The sequence below is a fragment of the Mandrillus leucophaeus genome, unplaced genomic scaffold (assembly GCF_000951045.1).
Source record: "Mandrillus leucophaeus isolate KB7577 unplaced genomic scaffold, Mleu.le_1.0 Scaffold915, whole genome shotgun sequence".
Taxonomy (NCBI): Eukaryota; Metazoa; Chordata; class Mammalia; order Primates; family Cercopithecidae; genus Mandrillus; species Mandrillus leucophaeus.
Window position 1 is genome coordinate 640,717 of NW_012109975.1, and position 14,486 is coordinate 655,202.

At 38.8% G+C, this 14,486-nt stretch overlaps 1 protein-coding gene and 1 pseudogene across 5 annotated transcripts in view; both read left to right on the top strand.

The window, feature by feature from the left end:
* NEK10 (NIMA-related kinase 10) overlaps window positions 1-14,486 on the top strand; it is a 281,170-nt gene that overhangs the window by 171,415 nt on the left and 95,269 nt on the right. For 2 of the 5 annotated variants that reach the window (XM_011969860.1, XM_011969861.1), the window contains exons 1-2: window positions 2,528-2,685; window positions 3,171-3,319. The exons of 2 other annotated variants lie outside the window; for them this stretch is intronic. In XM_011969860.1, the coding sequence (XP_011825250.1) occupies window positions 2,587-2,685; window positions 3,171-3,319 (248 nt within the window). In that variant the 5' untranslated portion in view covers window positions 2,528-2,586. Of the gene's footprint in view, window positions 1-2,527; window positions 2,686-3,170; window positions 3,446-14,486 lie in introns of those variants that run through there. One more of the 5 variants, XM_011969859.1, reaches the window with a different exon arrangement.
* Window positions 4,045-4,273, top strand: LOC105531856 (annotated as a pseudogene).

Sequence of the window (14,486 nt, forward strand, 5' to 3'; positions counted from 1 at the left end):
CTGATCTTTGACATACCTGACAAAAACAAGAAATGGGGAAAGGATTCCCTATTTAATAAATGGTGCTGGGAAAACTGGCTAGCCATATGTAGAAAGCTGAAACTGGATCCCTTCCTTACACTTTATACAAAAATTAATTCAAGATGGATTAAAGACTTAAATGTTAGACCCAAAACCATAAAACCCTAGAGGAAAACCTTGGCAATACCATTCAAGACATAGGCATGGGCAAGGATGCCCGTGTCTGAGTGCTTTTATCATGAAAGACAGTTGGATTTTGTCAAATGCTCTTGTCTGCTTTTACTAAGATGATCATTTTTTTTTTAAGACTTCATTCTGTTAATGTGGTGTTTTACTTTGATTGATTTTTGTATTTTGAGCTGACCTTGCTTTTCTGAGACAAATCCCACTTGGTCATGGATAACAGAGTAGTCCCCTCTTTTTTTTTTTTTTTTGAGATGGAGACTCGAAATGTCATCCAGGCTGGAGTGCAGTGGCGTGATCTTGGCTCGCTGCAACCTCCACTTCCCAGGTTCAAAGGATTCTCCTGCCTCAGCCTTCTGAGCAGCTGGGATTACAGGCATGCACCACCAAGCCCAGCTAATTTTTGTATTTTTAGTAGTGGTAGGGTTTCATTGTCTGTGTTGGTCAGGCTGGTCCCAAACTCCGACTTCGTGATCCGCCTGCCTCAGCCTCCCAAAGTGCTGGGATTACAGATGTGAGCCACTGCGCCCGGCCCACAGTAGTCCCCTCTTATCCATGATTTCACTTTCCACAGTTTCAGTCAACTGCAGTTTGAAAATAGTAAATGGAAGATTTCAGAAATAAACACTTTGTAAGTTTTAAATTGCGCACCATTCTGTACAGTGTGGTGAAATCTTGCACTGTCCTGCTTCTTCTCATCTGGGATGTGAATCTGCTCTTTTTCCAGTGTATCCACACTGCATGCTCTATCTACGCAGTAGTCACTTAGCTATCTCAGTGATCAGGTCAACTGTCATGGTATCTCAGTGCTTCTGTTAAGTAACCCTTATTTTACTTAATAATGGCTCCAAAACATCAAAGTAGTTATGCTGGCATATTGTTATCATTCTTCTATTTTGTTATTAGTTATTGTTAATCTCTTACTGTATCTAATTTATTAATTAAATTTTATCATAGATATGTATATCTAGGAAAAACAGTTCATATAAGATTTGGTACTATCTTCAGTTTCAGGCATCCACTGGGGGTCTTAGAACATATTTTCCATGGTTACGGGGGTACTAGTGTAATTCTTTTCATATGTTGCTGGGTTCACTTTACTAGTATTTTATTGAAGATTTTTGTGTCTATATTTATAAGAGATATTGGTCTGTTTTCTTTCTTGTGATTTTATTTGCCTGGGTTTTGTAGCAGGGTAATACTGACCTCACAGAATGAGTTGGGAAGTGATATGATTTGGATTTGTGTCCCTGCCCAAATCTCATGTTGAATTGTAATCCGCATTGTTGGAGGTGGGGCCTGGTAGGAAGTGATGGGGTCACGGGGGTGGATGTCCCACTTTGGTGATGCTGTTTTTGTCATAGAGTTCTCACAAGATCTCGTTGTTTAAAAGTGTGTGACACCTCCCCACTCTGTCTCTTCCTCCTGCTCTGGCCATGCGAAGATGCCTGCTCCCACTTTACCTTCTGCCATGAGTCAAAGTTCCCCAAGGCCTCCACAGCCATGCCTCTTCTATAGCCTGTGAGCCAGTTAAACCTCTTTTCTTCATAAATTACCCAGTCTCAGGGATTTCTTTATAGCAATGTGAGAACACACTAATACAGGATTTTCTTCTTTATTTTGTAATGTTATGCCAGAGTTGGGTTGGAAAGTAAATCATGATGGGTAGAGTTAAATAAAACCTATCTGAGGGCATGACTCGCCAGACGCCTTAGATAGAAATTTGGGCAAGATAAAAAAAAATCAGGGGTTAGTCATCATTTTCATCGTCCTTATTTTCTAAGTAGCCTGTCAATAAGATTTTTTATCTTTATCACTAATAAGTAATTTATAAAATGTTTTTTTTCTCTTTGTTCAAAGCTTATATTTTATTTGGCTTTACTATGTCAGAATACAGCTTGTACAATTATGGTTTAGAATAAATTGAGAAATTGTTCATACTCTGATGATTCAGATAATCATTGCATAGCTTTTATACCCAACTTATTGGTTTAATACAATAATAATAATTTATTTGCTCAAATTCTGCAATTTGAACAGGGCTTGTTAATAACAGCTTATCTCTGCTCCATGTGGCATTAACTAGGGCAACTCAACTGGAATGGGAGGAATCTCTTTTAAGGAGGATGTTGGTACTGACTGTTGGCTGGAAGCTTATCCCGAGATGTTGACTGGGTTCTTGGTTTACTTCCATATGTTCTCTTTAAATGTTTAAATGGCTAGACCAGGCTTTGGTTTTTTCAGTATCATGGTTGGAATCTGAGAGGGAATGGTCCAAAAGTTAGAGTTCTGAAAATATAGCCTGCATGTACGGGCATGAATCACAATTGCTAATGTCCCATTGACTAAAGCCAGTCACGTGGCCAAACCCAGAAATAACTTATGGAGGGACTACACAAGGGCATATGTACTAGTAAAAGTGTTTTCTCAATAGATCACCAAAGTAATAGTTTGCCACACCTGATATATAGAAAAGTTTATGTAAGTTTTATGAATTCCTTGAAGAGAATGTGTTTTGTGTTTAGACTGCAGTACTCAATATATATTTATCCAGCTATATTTACTGTATTGAATTTGTGATGATACTGTCTAGAATTATTTGTCTTTGACTATTGAGGACCCTTCTCTTGGGCAGGAGTTCTTTTCTTTCTGTTTCTTTTATTTCTCAGTGACCCCATTCATAAAGCTGGTTAGTTTATACTTTTTATAAATTTGAGAAAGTAGAGAAAAATTTTACAGTAATTTGCATGTCAATTTAAAAATCAGTGAAACTTTAGTGTTGGTACAATGAAGGTCTACTCTCTGATATGGTTTGGATCTGTGTCCCCAGTTAAATTTCATGTGGAATTTTAATCCCGTATGTTAGAGGTGGGGCCTGGTGGGAGGTGATTATATTATGGGGGAGAATTTCTCCCTTGGTGCTGTTCTCATGATGGTGAGTTTTCATGTGATCTGGTTGTTTAAAGTGTGCAGCACCTCTCCCCTCACTCTCCTGCTCCTGCTCTGGCCACATAAAACGTGCTGGCTCCTCCTTTGCCTTCTGCTATGATTGGAAGCTTCCTGAGGCCTCCCAAGAAGCAAATGCCTTCCTGCTTCCTGTACAGCCTGAAGAACCGTGAGCCAATTAAACCTCTTTTCTTTCTAAATTACCTAGGCTTAGCTATTTCTTTATAGTAGTGGAAGAATGAATTCATACACTCTTTAAATGTGATATACAAAACAAATTACAATCCTTATTTCAGCTTTCTGTTTACCTTTTGCCTTTCTCTCATTTAAACTGCCAACATTCAAGAAAAGGAGAAGAGTTAAAACTTATTTGAGTAAATATAAAGATATTCTATGCCTTATATTTTAAAAATGTATTGCATTTGGCAATTCTTATAACACACTGAACAGGTCATTTTCCTATTGTATAAGAAAGGAAGCTAAGGCACAAAGCAAATATCTTATTTTCCACAATCCTACAATTTTGAAGTGTCATTCCATTCATCCACACCAGGTCCATTGCTAAATTGATTTATTTTCTCCGTATAGAGTTGGCATCCCATGGGTTACCCAGATAGTAGTTCATTCCTAAATGGAACACAGTAAATCTGGAACTAAATAAAGTGCTTTATTGCCCTCTGTTTTGAAAATCTATAGTTACTGTGCTGAAAGAGAGAAGAAATGATTATCTTTATGTGTTCAGAGATTAAGACTAATTTTGATGGTGTTAAGAGCCAAAAACTATGGAAGTTTTCAATGGTAATGCTTTTAAAGAAAGTAGCTCGCGAGACTTGCAGGGGTTGGAGCGGGCCGGGGGGCCGGCCGAGAGGAAAATTGGAGGTGCTGGTGGGGTACATGTCGGAGTTGGAGCTCAGCTGGAAGTGGGGCCGTGCCTGGCAGATGCGGTTGTGAAGATAGGTACTGGTTTTGGATTTGGAATTGTTTTCTCACCTTTAAAAGAAGAATGTGGCGATTAGCCTTCAGTTCTGGCATGGGATTAGGAATGGCTTACTCCAACTGTCAGCACGATTTCCAGGCTCCGTATCTTCTATGCGGAAAATATGTCAAAGAACAGGAACAGTGATTTCACCTGAGAACATCCCAGTGGGAGGACAAGAGAAATCATGTTTATTCCTCAGGAATATTGAAGTGCCCTGGAGTAAGCTGCCATTCTTCTGTAACAATGTTATCAGTAATGCTTTAAACTCCAGCACCTGGTTATATATTTGAAACCAAGTCTGTTTCTCGTTTTGTATTTTCTCTCTGGAAATTGTGAGGAGGTGGTCTTAAATAAATTAAACAAAAATAGGAAAAAAAAATGAAAGTAAAAGCTGCCTGCACTGCATTTGAATGACTTGAATAAGTAAAGGCAAGTTGAGGTAGGCCATTCAGCTTCTTGCTTACAGGAGGAGGGAAATTAGCAACTTAGTGTGGGTAAAATGGTAGTAAATATGGACTCTCACTTTTTAACTTTTACCTAGGAATTATTGATGAAAAAAGCCAAGCTCCGTAAAATACTTGAAGAGATCTGTTCTGAGCCATATGTGAGGACCGTGACCAGTCACACTGCCTCAGGAGGTCCTGATAACATGTGCCTAGGGGTGGTTGGGTTACAGCTTGGTTTTATAGGTTTTACGGAGACCTAAGAAATCAATCAACATATGTAAGGTATACATTGATTTGGTCCAGATAGGTAGGACAACTTGAAGCAGGTGGTGGGGGTGGGCGTCATAGATTTTCTGATTGATGATTAGTTAAAACTGATATTACCTAAAGACCTGGAATCAGTGGAAACAAATGTCTGGGCTAAGATATGGGATTGTGGAGACCAAGGTTCTTATCATGTAGATGAAGTTGCATAGGTGGCTGCCCTTAGAGGCAATAGATGGCAAATGGTTTCGATTCCGACCTTTAAAAGGTTTTAGACTCTCAGCTAATCTCTTCAGGATCAGAACAAGACCTGGAAAGGGAAGGGGATTCTCTACAAAATGAATTTCCCCCACAAGAGACAGCTTTGCAGGGCCTTTAAAAATATGTCAAAGGAATATATTCTGGGGTAAAATACTTTGATTTTTTTTCAAGGCCTATCGGTCATGTGGTGCTACACTAGAGTCAGGTTGGAATTTGGTATCTTATTCCTACAGAGATCGGTCCTGAGATCGCTGTTGTAATGTTAATGCTGGTCAGCTGTGCCTGAATTCCAACCAGAGGAGACTATAATGAGGCATGTTTGAGCATCCTTTCCTATCATGGCCTGAACTAGTTTTTCAGGTTTCTTTGGAATTCCCTTGGCCTAGAGGAGGGGTCCATGGAGTTTGTCGAGGGGCTTAGAATTTTAGTTTTTGTTTACAAAACCTAGGAGTCATATATTAGACAATTGCTCATTTTTTCAAACCTTAATTTTTGGTCAGGTTAGTAGAAATGATGACCAATTATGGCAAACCAGAATGTCAACAAAGCAAAATACCAAGGAAAACGGCTTGTTGTCATGTCAGAGGTACAGACAGCAAAGATCAGTTTTAATAAAATGTGACTTAAAATTCGTCCTGCCTTCCTCTCTGAAAACCCTTCTTTCTTTATTCCCCCTATTCTGTCTTCATCTTGTTACCAGAGGGAGTCCAGGTTCTTGGCATCTTGAACAAATAATTGGACAAAACACACAAAGCAAGGAAAGAATGAAGCAACAAAAACAGAGATTTATTGAAAATGAAAATATGCCCCACAGGTGGGAGTGTGTGGAGCATAGGGGCTCAAGAGCCCTGTTACAGGATTTTCTGGGGTTTAAATACCCTCTAGAGGTTTCCATGGGTTACTTGGTGTATGCCGTATGTAAATGAAGAGAATAAAGTAAAGTTACAAAGTCATTTACTTGGGGTATGCCCAATGTAAATGGAGAGGATATTTCCTGTCATAGCTAAAGTGTTTCCATTTAATTTAGTTCTAGGAAGTCAGCATGAATTGGCCTTATGTTCCCTGCCTCCAGACTATTCTCCTGCCTCCATCTCACACTCTAGTTTGAGGGAAATTACTATAAAGTTGTTCCCTGTGTGGCCTTGGCCTCTGTATCTTATCAAGCTATTATCTTTTAGTCTATCACCAACCAACAGACACTGTCGAACATGCTGAAGCCCTAGGTTCCCCATGTTTTCACCCCTCTTCCTCATTTTCTCCTTATGTACTTTCCACAAATAACTAGTATATAACATAGAAGAATAAGTCACTAATTGTGAGAACTCATGCATTGGCCTCAGGGAAGATATTTTGGGTAAAGGACATTCCTTGGTCCTCAAATGTCCTCAAATCCGTGTTTTCTGTTGACAGGTTTCTTTGTATCTGCTCAGCAAATGGGAATAGGGAGACAGAGTGAAATTGGTTGTGAGGAAGTTGTCAAAGGCCATGGCCATAGGATTTTGCATATTCAGTGAGGGAACTTCTGCTTCAGAGATGAAAGAGAAATGCATTTCTTTTGTTCTTCAGTCACATAAGTTTACAGATTTAGGATCTATTTGCCCAGCATTTTTTGAGCAAATATGGTGATGATTCAGGTTAAGACATCTATAATGCTTAAAAGTGACTTTGAAATATGTGTTAGCTATCTGTTAAAATAAAAATGCCTTATTTTGCTTAAAAATCTTAAAACACAGATTTTAATGCTGTACCAAAGCAATAATCAAACATTATTTACATGTTCATGAATTTGTTTTGATAGAACAAATTTAATTTGGAAAATATTGTTGACTCTGTCCTCAGTGATTAAACCACACTGAAAAACAAATGTAATCTTTATCTTAAAACGATGTGCATATCTGTCATGAAGGTATTTTCAGTCTTTAATTGATGAACATAGCATTTGGAACAGGACTAGATACTACAAATTATCTCTCTGTCTTGCAGATGTGAGGAAATTAATATCTACCCAACCTCACCTCCAAAGTCAAACAGGCTATTAAGGCCACAGAACAGTTTAAAAGTCAATTCATGAGATAAATGTTATTTTAAAAAATAGTCTATTTTCTTCATGGCATCTAATAAATTTTAATCAATCAATTAATTAGTATATTAGTTGTCTCCTTTACTAGAATGTAAACTCCATGAGGCCAGGGATTTTGTGTGTGTTTGTTTGCTACTGTATTCTAGTATGTGCTCCTGCCACATAGTATTGCTTGGAGATGAATGGGTAAACATGCCAGATAGGGGTTTCCATGAACTAGGGGCAAAGATCAGGAGGGAGACTAACATGGGTGAGACAGGGTGAGAGTAGGCTGCCACTCGTGTTTTCGGATCATACATACTTTTACCAAACTGGACCTAATGGAAAGGACAACTGACACCCTTGTCACCACTAGCAACATTTTTACCTATATCAGTAAAAGTTCTTGGCCTGACTTTGACTTTAATAGACTGAAGGTCAACTATTTGATTGTCCACTCAGAACTCCTCAGAATTCAGGAATATGACAGTCCCCACTCCACCACCATATTTATTCTGCTGCCTGTTTTTTTCTAGCTCACTAATTGTCATAGTCCCTATGAAATGTGACAGATCTCTCTATGTAATAATACCACTTTGCAGTTGTGTAGTACTTAGTATTTTTCATGGCACTTGCACATTTATTATCTCATGAACAGATTCTACATAAATTGGAGTATCGCATAAAATGATCTGCAATCAATTGTGTCATTTGGTCAATGTCTACTGATCCTAGTGGGGAGATGAAAATTGAGTCTAATTTGACTCATCATTTTGCAGTAAAAACAAGAAACTAATTAAAGGCAGATCAACAGCTACACTGGTATTCACAGGTCCTGGTTTGCATAATGCAGTGTCAATCTCTTCTGTTTTTTACTGTTATGAATTTTATGTATATTAGATAACAAATGTTTCCCTAACTTGAAGAAGTAGTGCATTAATCTATCAAATAATGGATCTATTTTAGTTATAGCAGTTATCTACCACTCATTCATAAAAAGTACACTGATAACTCTTCCAAGTGGAGTGTCTTGTCACTCTGGTTCATAAAATGTTATTTAGGGGTCTCCCACTCTGGTTCATAAAATGTTATTTAGGGGTCTGAATCATGTGTAGGAGTGAAGATAACTTCCTCCTTCCTTACCTTTCTGAAGGTTTGATAATTTGAGTCCATAAAACAAATGCATAATAAATTGATAGGAGAAAGGTATATAAATTATTACTTGCACATGTGTACGTGAGAACAATATGAAATATGAAAACTTAGAAAAGGCCAGATGCCTGCAGGTTTTATACCATCCAGAAGTTACAGAAGGAATAGGGGCTTGGATTGTGGTAAGGGAGGAGACCACCCCTCATATCGTCTTATGCCCAATTTCTGCCTCCAAAGAAAGAAGAAGTAAAAACTAAAAGGCAGAAATGAAATCCACAGGCAGACAGCCCGGCACCGCACCCTGGGCCTGGTAGTTAAAGATCGACCCCTGACCTAATTGGTTCTGTTATCTATAGATTACAGACATTGTATAGAAATGCACTGTGAAAATCCCTATCTTGTTTTGTTCCGATCTAATTACTGGTGCCTGCAGCCCCCAGTCACGTACCCCATGCTTGCTCAATCAGTCACGGCCCTCTCACACGCACCCCCTTAGAGTTGTGAGCCCTTAAAAGGGACAATAATTGCCCACTCGGGGAGCTCAGCTCATGAGACAGAAGTCATGCTGATGCCTCTGGCCGAATAAACCTCTTCCTTCTTTAACTCAGTGTCTGAGGAGTTTTGTCTGAAAATTGTCCTGCTACAGTGGCGAGACAGGTTATGGGAGGGAGGGACAAGAAAAGGCCTGACTAGTGAAGGTGGTCTTGTTATACAGAGTACTATGGTTTGAATGTTTGTTCCCTCCAAAACTTATATTGAAACTTAATTCCCCATGTGGCAGTATTAGGAGATGGGACCTTTAAGAGATCATTGGATCATGAGAGGAGAGCCCTTATGATCCAGTGGATCATGAGGATCCATTCATGGATTAAAGAATTAATGAGTTATTATGAGAATGGGACTAGAGGTTTATAAAAAGAGGGAGACCCGAGTGAACACTCTCAACCCCTTTGCTGCGTGATGCCTCGTGCTGCCTCAGGACTCTGCAGAAAGTCCGCACAGCAAGAAGGCCCTCACCAGATGCAGCCCCTCATCCTTGGATTTTCGGCCTCCAGAACTGTAAGAAATAAGTTCCTTTTCTTTATAAATTGTCTAGTTTCAGGTATTCTGTTATAAGCAACAGAAAATACACTAAGACACATGAAATTTCACAGATAGCAGTTCTCAGAAAGAATAGATGGTGGCCTGTGGTAACATGTCTCTGTCAGACTTTCAAAGGTGTGATACTCTCCCTCTCATTCCTGTGAGTTAATCTTTCCTAGATTCGGATGGGAGTGGGGTGGGAGTGGGCTCAGAGAAAGCCTAGCTGTTTGTTTCATGAGTGTAGATTTTCTCTACAGATGCAAATATCCTCCACAAAAGACAGATTTTCAAGATTTCTGTGATTTGCAGTTCCTTTGAATAGCTATATGGAAATATGCCAAAGAAGTGCTTTTTGGGGGGTGAAATATTCTGGTTTTGTTCACATACATGTCCCTAAACATAATCCATAGGAGCTAGGTGACCTAATAAGAGGGTCTGGCATCTAGAAACCAGTCATGACCCACCTTTGCTATGGGACTAAGGAGGCTATTCTGATGGCTTCTACTCCAGTTTGTTTATTATTTAACTTAACATTTACAGAGACATTTGGTAAAAATGTTTGTAAAAACTAGGCCTGAATTTAACATTTCGTATATTCAAATGTGTTTTGTACTTTAAGATGCTGCTTATATTTTAAAGAACTTTTAAATCATTGATTTCATTGGTTGTTAAGGCATGTTAATACACAGCTTCATGCAACATGAGAGAAATAGAAGCATTTAGAGAAGTGTCCCAGATGCCCCATATAAATACTCTGCTTTGCTATTTTTGTAACGTAAGTACAGAAAACCATAGATAGTGTTTAAATAGCTCTTTTTGTGCCTTTCTAGAATAAAGATGACTTAAACACTAAGAAAGGAGAGTACATGAACAATACTGCAATTTAGGATTGCCAAATGAAATGCAGGGTGTCCAATGAAATTTGAATTTTGAATAAACACCAATGAACATTTTAGTTTATGTCCCGTTTACTGTATTTTTTAGCATATGTTCCAACTATTGCATTTTTAAAAGTAATTCAAATGTAACTGACTGTCTTGTATTTTTAGTGGATAAAGCTGTCAATGCTGGATGCAGTCCAGAAGCAGGCAGGCTCTCAAATTTGCGTTAAAGGTGTGCCAATTTCTTTTAATGGCATAGGATATTATTCCACAGCTCTTGAATGTGTCATCTCATTCTCTTGTCTCTCTGTAAGAGGTTTGTGTTCAGAAAAGTCAGAGCTGTTTAGGTATCAAATCTTTTTAACTAACTACTTAATGGCAGTAGTCACCTATGAGCTGAGAACATTTCCGTGATACCAGGCTTATAGACAGCACATGCTCTAAAGATAAGGTTTTGAGAGACTCTTCACATCTGGAATGATGTTGCCCATTGAATATCCCCAATTGTGTATCTTGCAGACATACATGCATTAATATATTCCAAATTGATGTAGTTTCTTCCTGCACATCTGCTCCCCCTGTATCTGTGTTAATGACTCTTATACCCATTTAGTCACCAGAACCAAATACTTGGAGCCTAGAGAAGGAGGGGATCATCTTTCCTTTCTCTTTTTCTCCTCCCCACATCCAATCAATTCTGAAGTCCTATGGCTTTCATCTTCTCATTTCCCTGATCACCGCATTAGTGGGCTTGCCCAGCCTTCCAGTCTCTTTTCGGGCTCAATCCCTTTACTCCTCCATAGTGGAGAATGCCATAAGGCTGATCAGGGTGCTCTTTAATTTTTGTGGCTCCAGTGGGACCAGATTATATTTTATCAATGCTATTAAGTGCTTATGCTAAGTAGGACCTCATAGAAAAAGATCAAGTCATGGATGGATCTCTCTACATTCATGATTCTGTTTAGTGTCTTTTCTGCCAAACTATGCTTATCTCACCATATATCTGACTATTATGTTGCTCACTCTTTCCAGAAAATGCACTGAGATTTATTTCCTCAGGGTTTTTCCAAGTTTCTGCATCCTCATTAGTTCTCATTAACTCCTATCCTACCATAGTGATGGTTTTTTGAGCCATTTCTCAGCAACGGTATACCTACCCTTCAGCAACCATAAATATCCATGGACATGCACACAAACATTCACATACACATACAAACACACAGACATCCACAAACACGTGCATACACACAAGAATACACACACACACATTTGATTCATCTTATATTGCTACATGCTGTACAATGAATTATAATTAGAGCATCGTTTGATTTTCAGTCTAAATAAATGGTATTTATGGCACACAGACTTAATTCTGTCACCTCAGGTCAGCATTTTATTCTCATGAGTTTTGCCTCCTTGAATGCACAAATAGTGGATCTTAAACCTTCAGACAGAAAGTTTATGTTCCTTTTTCAGGAACAGTGATAAGTTAGTTCTCTTTCTCCTTTATATTTAAGGTACTCCCGGGAGATGAAGGTGTGATAGCCAATACCTGAGAACTAAACGTACTTTTTAATAGACTCAGAATTAACACATTGCAGTGGGATGCAGAAATCCCTTTTCTCTCTTTACCTAATGAAGCAAATATTATTGGATAAATAACTTCAATAAAATAGACTTACTACTGTAAGTCTCTTTTGTAAGACTATTGTAATAGTCTTCAAACAATTTAGCCCTCACTGCGTCCCAAACTCCTTGAGATTCTTTTATTAGTATTTTCTAACACTTGTTAAGGGAACATTTTCTTTTATGACATCTCTAAATGTCACTGTTTCCAAGATGCTATAGCATTGTATTGTCAATGAGTTACTTCTGCAATGATAGTTTTTCAATTTCTCTTAAGGTTTTAATTTCATCTTCAATTTCTCATACCTGGTGAAAATAAACTAGTTCTTATAAACTCTTAGTTGTCAGATATTATAATCTTGTCTTTTGAGGAAAGAACTAGCATTTAGAGGATAAATTTAACTGCCAATGTGGTAATGCTGGACACACCAGGAATTAGGGGCAAATCTGAAGCCAGCAGATATCTTGGAAACATTAACTCGACATCAGAAACGTTCCCTGGGATGCAGAGTAGTCACCCTGGAGTCTTGCAGATTAAGAAAAAGCTCCCATAGCACACACACATATTTAAAAGGATTGCTTGAAGTGACTAGGTTTGAAGTGCAAATGGAAGCAGAGGTGGAAGTAGAAAAATAAATAGAAATGTTTGCCTCAGGAAGTAATGTGGGGGCAAAGACAGTCACAGGCCCAGGGCTTTAAGATATCTCCCAGGGCTTTAAGATATCTTCCTGTTGCAGATACTCAGGCCTTTGTCCTGCAGGGTTGTTTTATACACCTCAGAAACAGTGCTTGAAATTCAAGAAAGTAAGCATTGTTGACTTGGGATGAGTTCTCTGCTCTAATTTATAAAATAGGCAAATTGTTTAGAGTCCGCTGCTTTAACCCTATTTTCATCAGTGATTTGTAACAGAGCCATCTTCTCTGTGTGCACTTGAGGGGCTTGAGGAATGAAAATTAGGTCTGCGAGTTACCAGCATATAGTTTCACTGGAAGCCTTGGATGTGAATGAAATTATCCAAGGAGAGAGTAAAGTGTGAAGAGAAGATGAATGCGTGAATGAAGCAGGAAGCCACTGAAGGGTCATTCTGTGGTATCTGAGAGGGAGGAAGGAACCATTTTTTCTAATATTGCAACTTGCCACCTTTCCTCCTCTCCAGACCTCCTTTACTCTAGTCAAGTTTATTTTTCTACAGCATTTTTCACTTATTAAAATACTACATCATTTACTTTTAAGTTATTTTCTTACATTTTATATCTTCTGTGCCTCCTGTCCCTTACTAGAAGGTAGGCCCCATGAAGGACAGATGTCTTTGTTGGTATATTCCAAGCAGGTAGAAGAGTGACTAGTATTTTGGAGATGCTTAGTCATATTTACTGGATGAGTGAAAAACAGCAGTGTTTCAAGAGGAAAGTCTGCTACAGATTGAATGCTTGTGTCTCTCCAAAATTCTTTTTTTTTTTTTTTTTTTTTTTTTTTTTGAGACGGAGTCTCGCTCTGCCGCCCAGGCTGGGGTGCAGTGGCCGGATCTCAGCTCACTGCAAGCTCCGCCTCCCGGGTTTACGTCATTCTCCTGCCTCAGCGTCCCGAGTAGCTGGGACTACAGGCGCCTGCCACCTCGCCGGGCTAGTTTTTTGTAATTTTTAGTAGAGACGGGGTTTCACCGTGTTAGCCAGGATGGTCTCGATCTCCTGACCTCGTGATCCGCCCGTCTCGGCCTCCCAAAGTGCTGGGATTATAGGCTTGAGCCACCGCGCCCGGCCTTCCAAAATTCTTATATTGAAATCCTAACCTGCAGCGTGATAGTGTTAGGAAGTGTGGCCTGTGGTAGGTGATTAGGTCATGAGGACTCTGTCCTCACCAATGGGATTGGTGCCCTTATGAAAGAGACATTGAAAATTTATCTTTTGAGGAAAAAATGGAAAGCTGTCCTCCGAACAAGTACAGGTGCTGGCTGCGGGGAGTGAAAGCACACCAAAAATAGGAAATGCAAAAGGGATTTGAGGGGATATGGGTGGAACACTCACAGCTTGTGCTTCGTGATCTTTTGGAAATATGAAGCAAATCTTCTGATATCTCAATAGATGAGAATATGAGAAATTTGTCTGTGGGGAGCCAAAGACATTTTCTGTGTTGAGCATGTTTTCTTCTTGTTAAATCATTTTTTTTTTTAATAACGTGAGCAGTTGATAAAGGGATGGCAGGCAATACTTTTTGTACTGTTAGAACCAGCAGAGCCCTGTGGAAATCTCAGCCCCAGTTTCCCGATTTCCATATTATTGAACTGAAAAACACTAAATATGAAAATGCTTAACTGATAGACCTAGAAATCATACTTTTCTTTGTAAATACATACTGTAAATCTTAAACTAGGAATTCTTCTTCCTCTCAAGAACAGTAATTTGTTGATAATTTTTAAGTCAATACTGATTTATACCTGCCCTGATTATTCTGATGCCAATTTATAAATTTCTTTATATTTTAACCCACTGTCAAAGCTAACTGTATTAATCTTTACTCCATTAGAGTACTGAGGTGAGACCCAAGTACTTATTATGGAACTGAATTAGTAAGCTACTTAATTTAG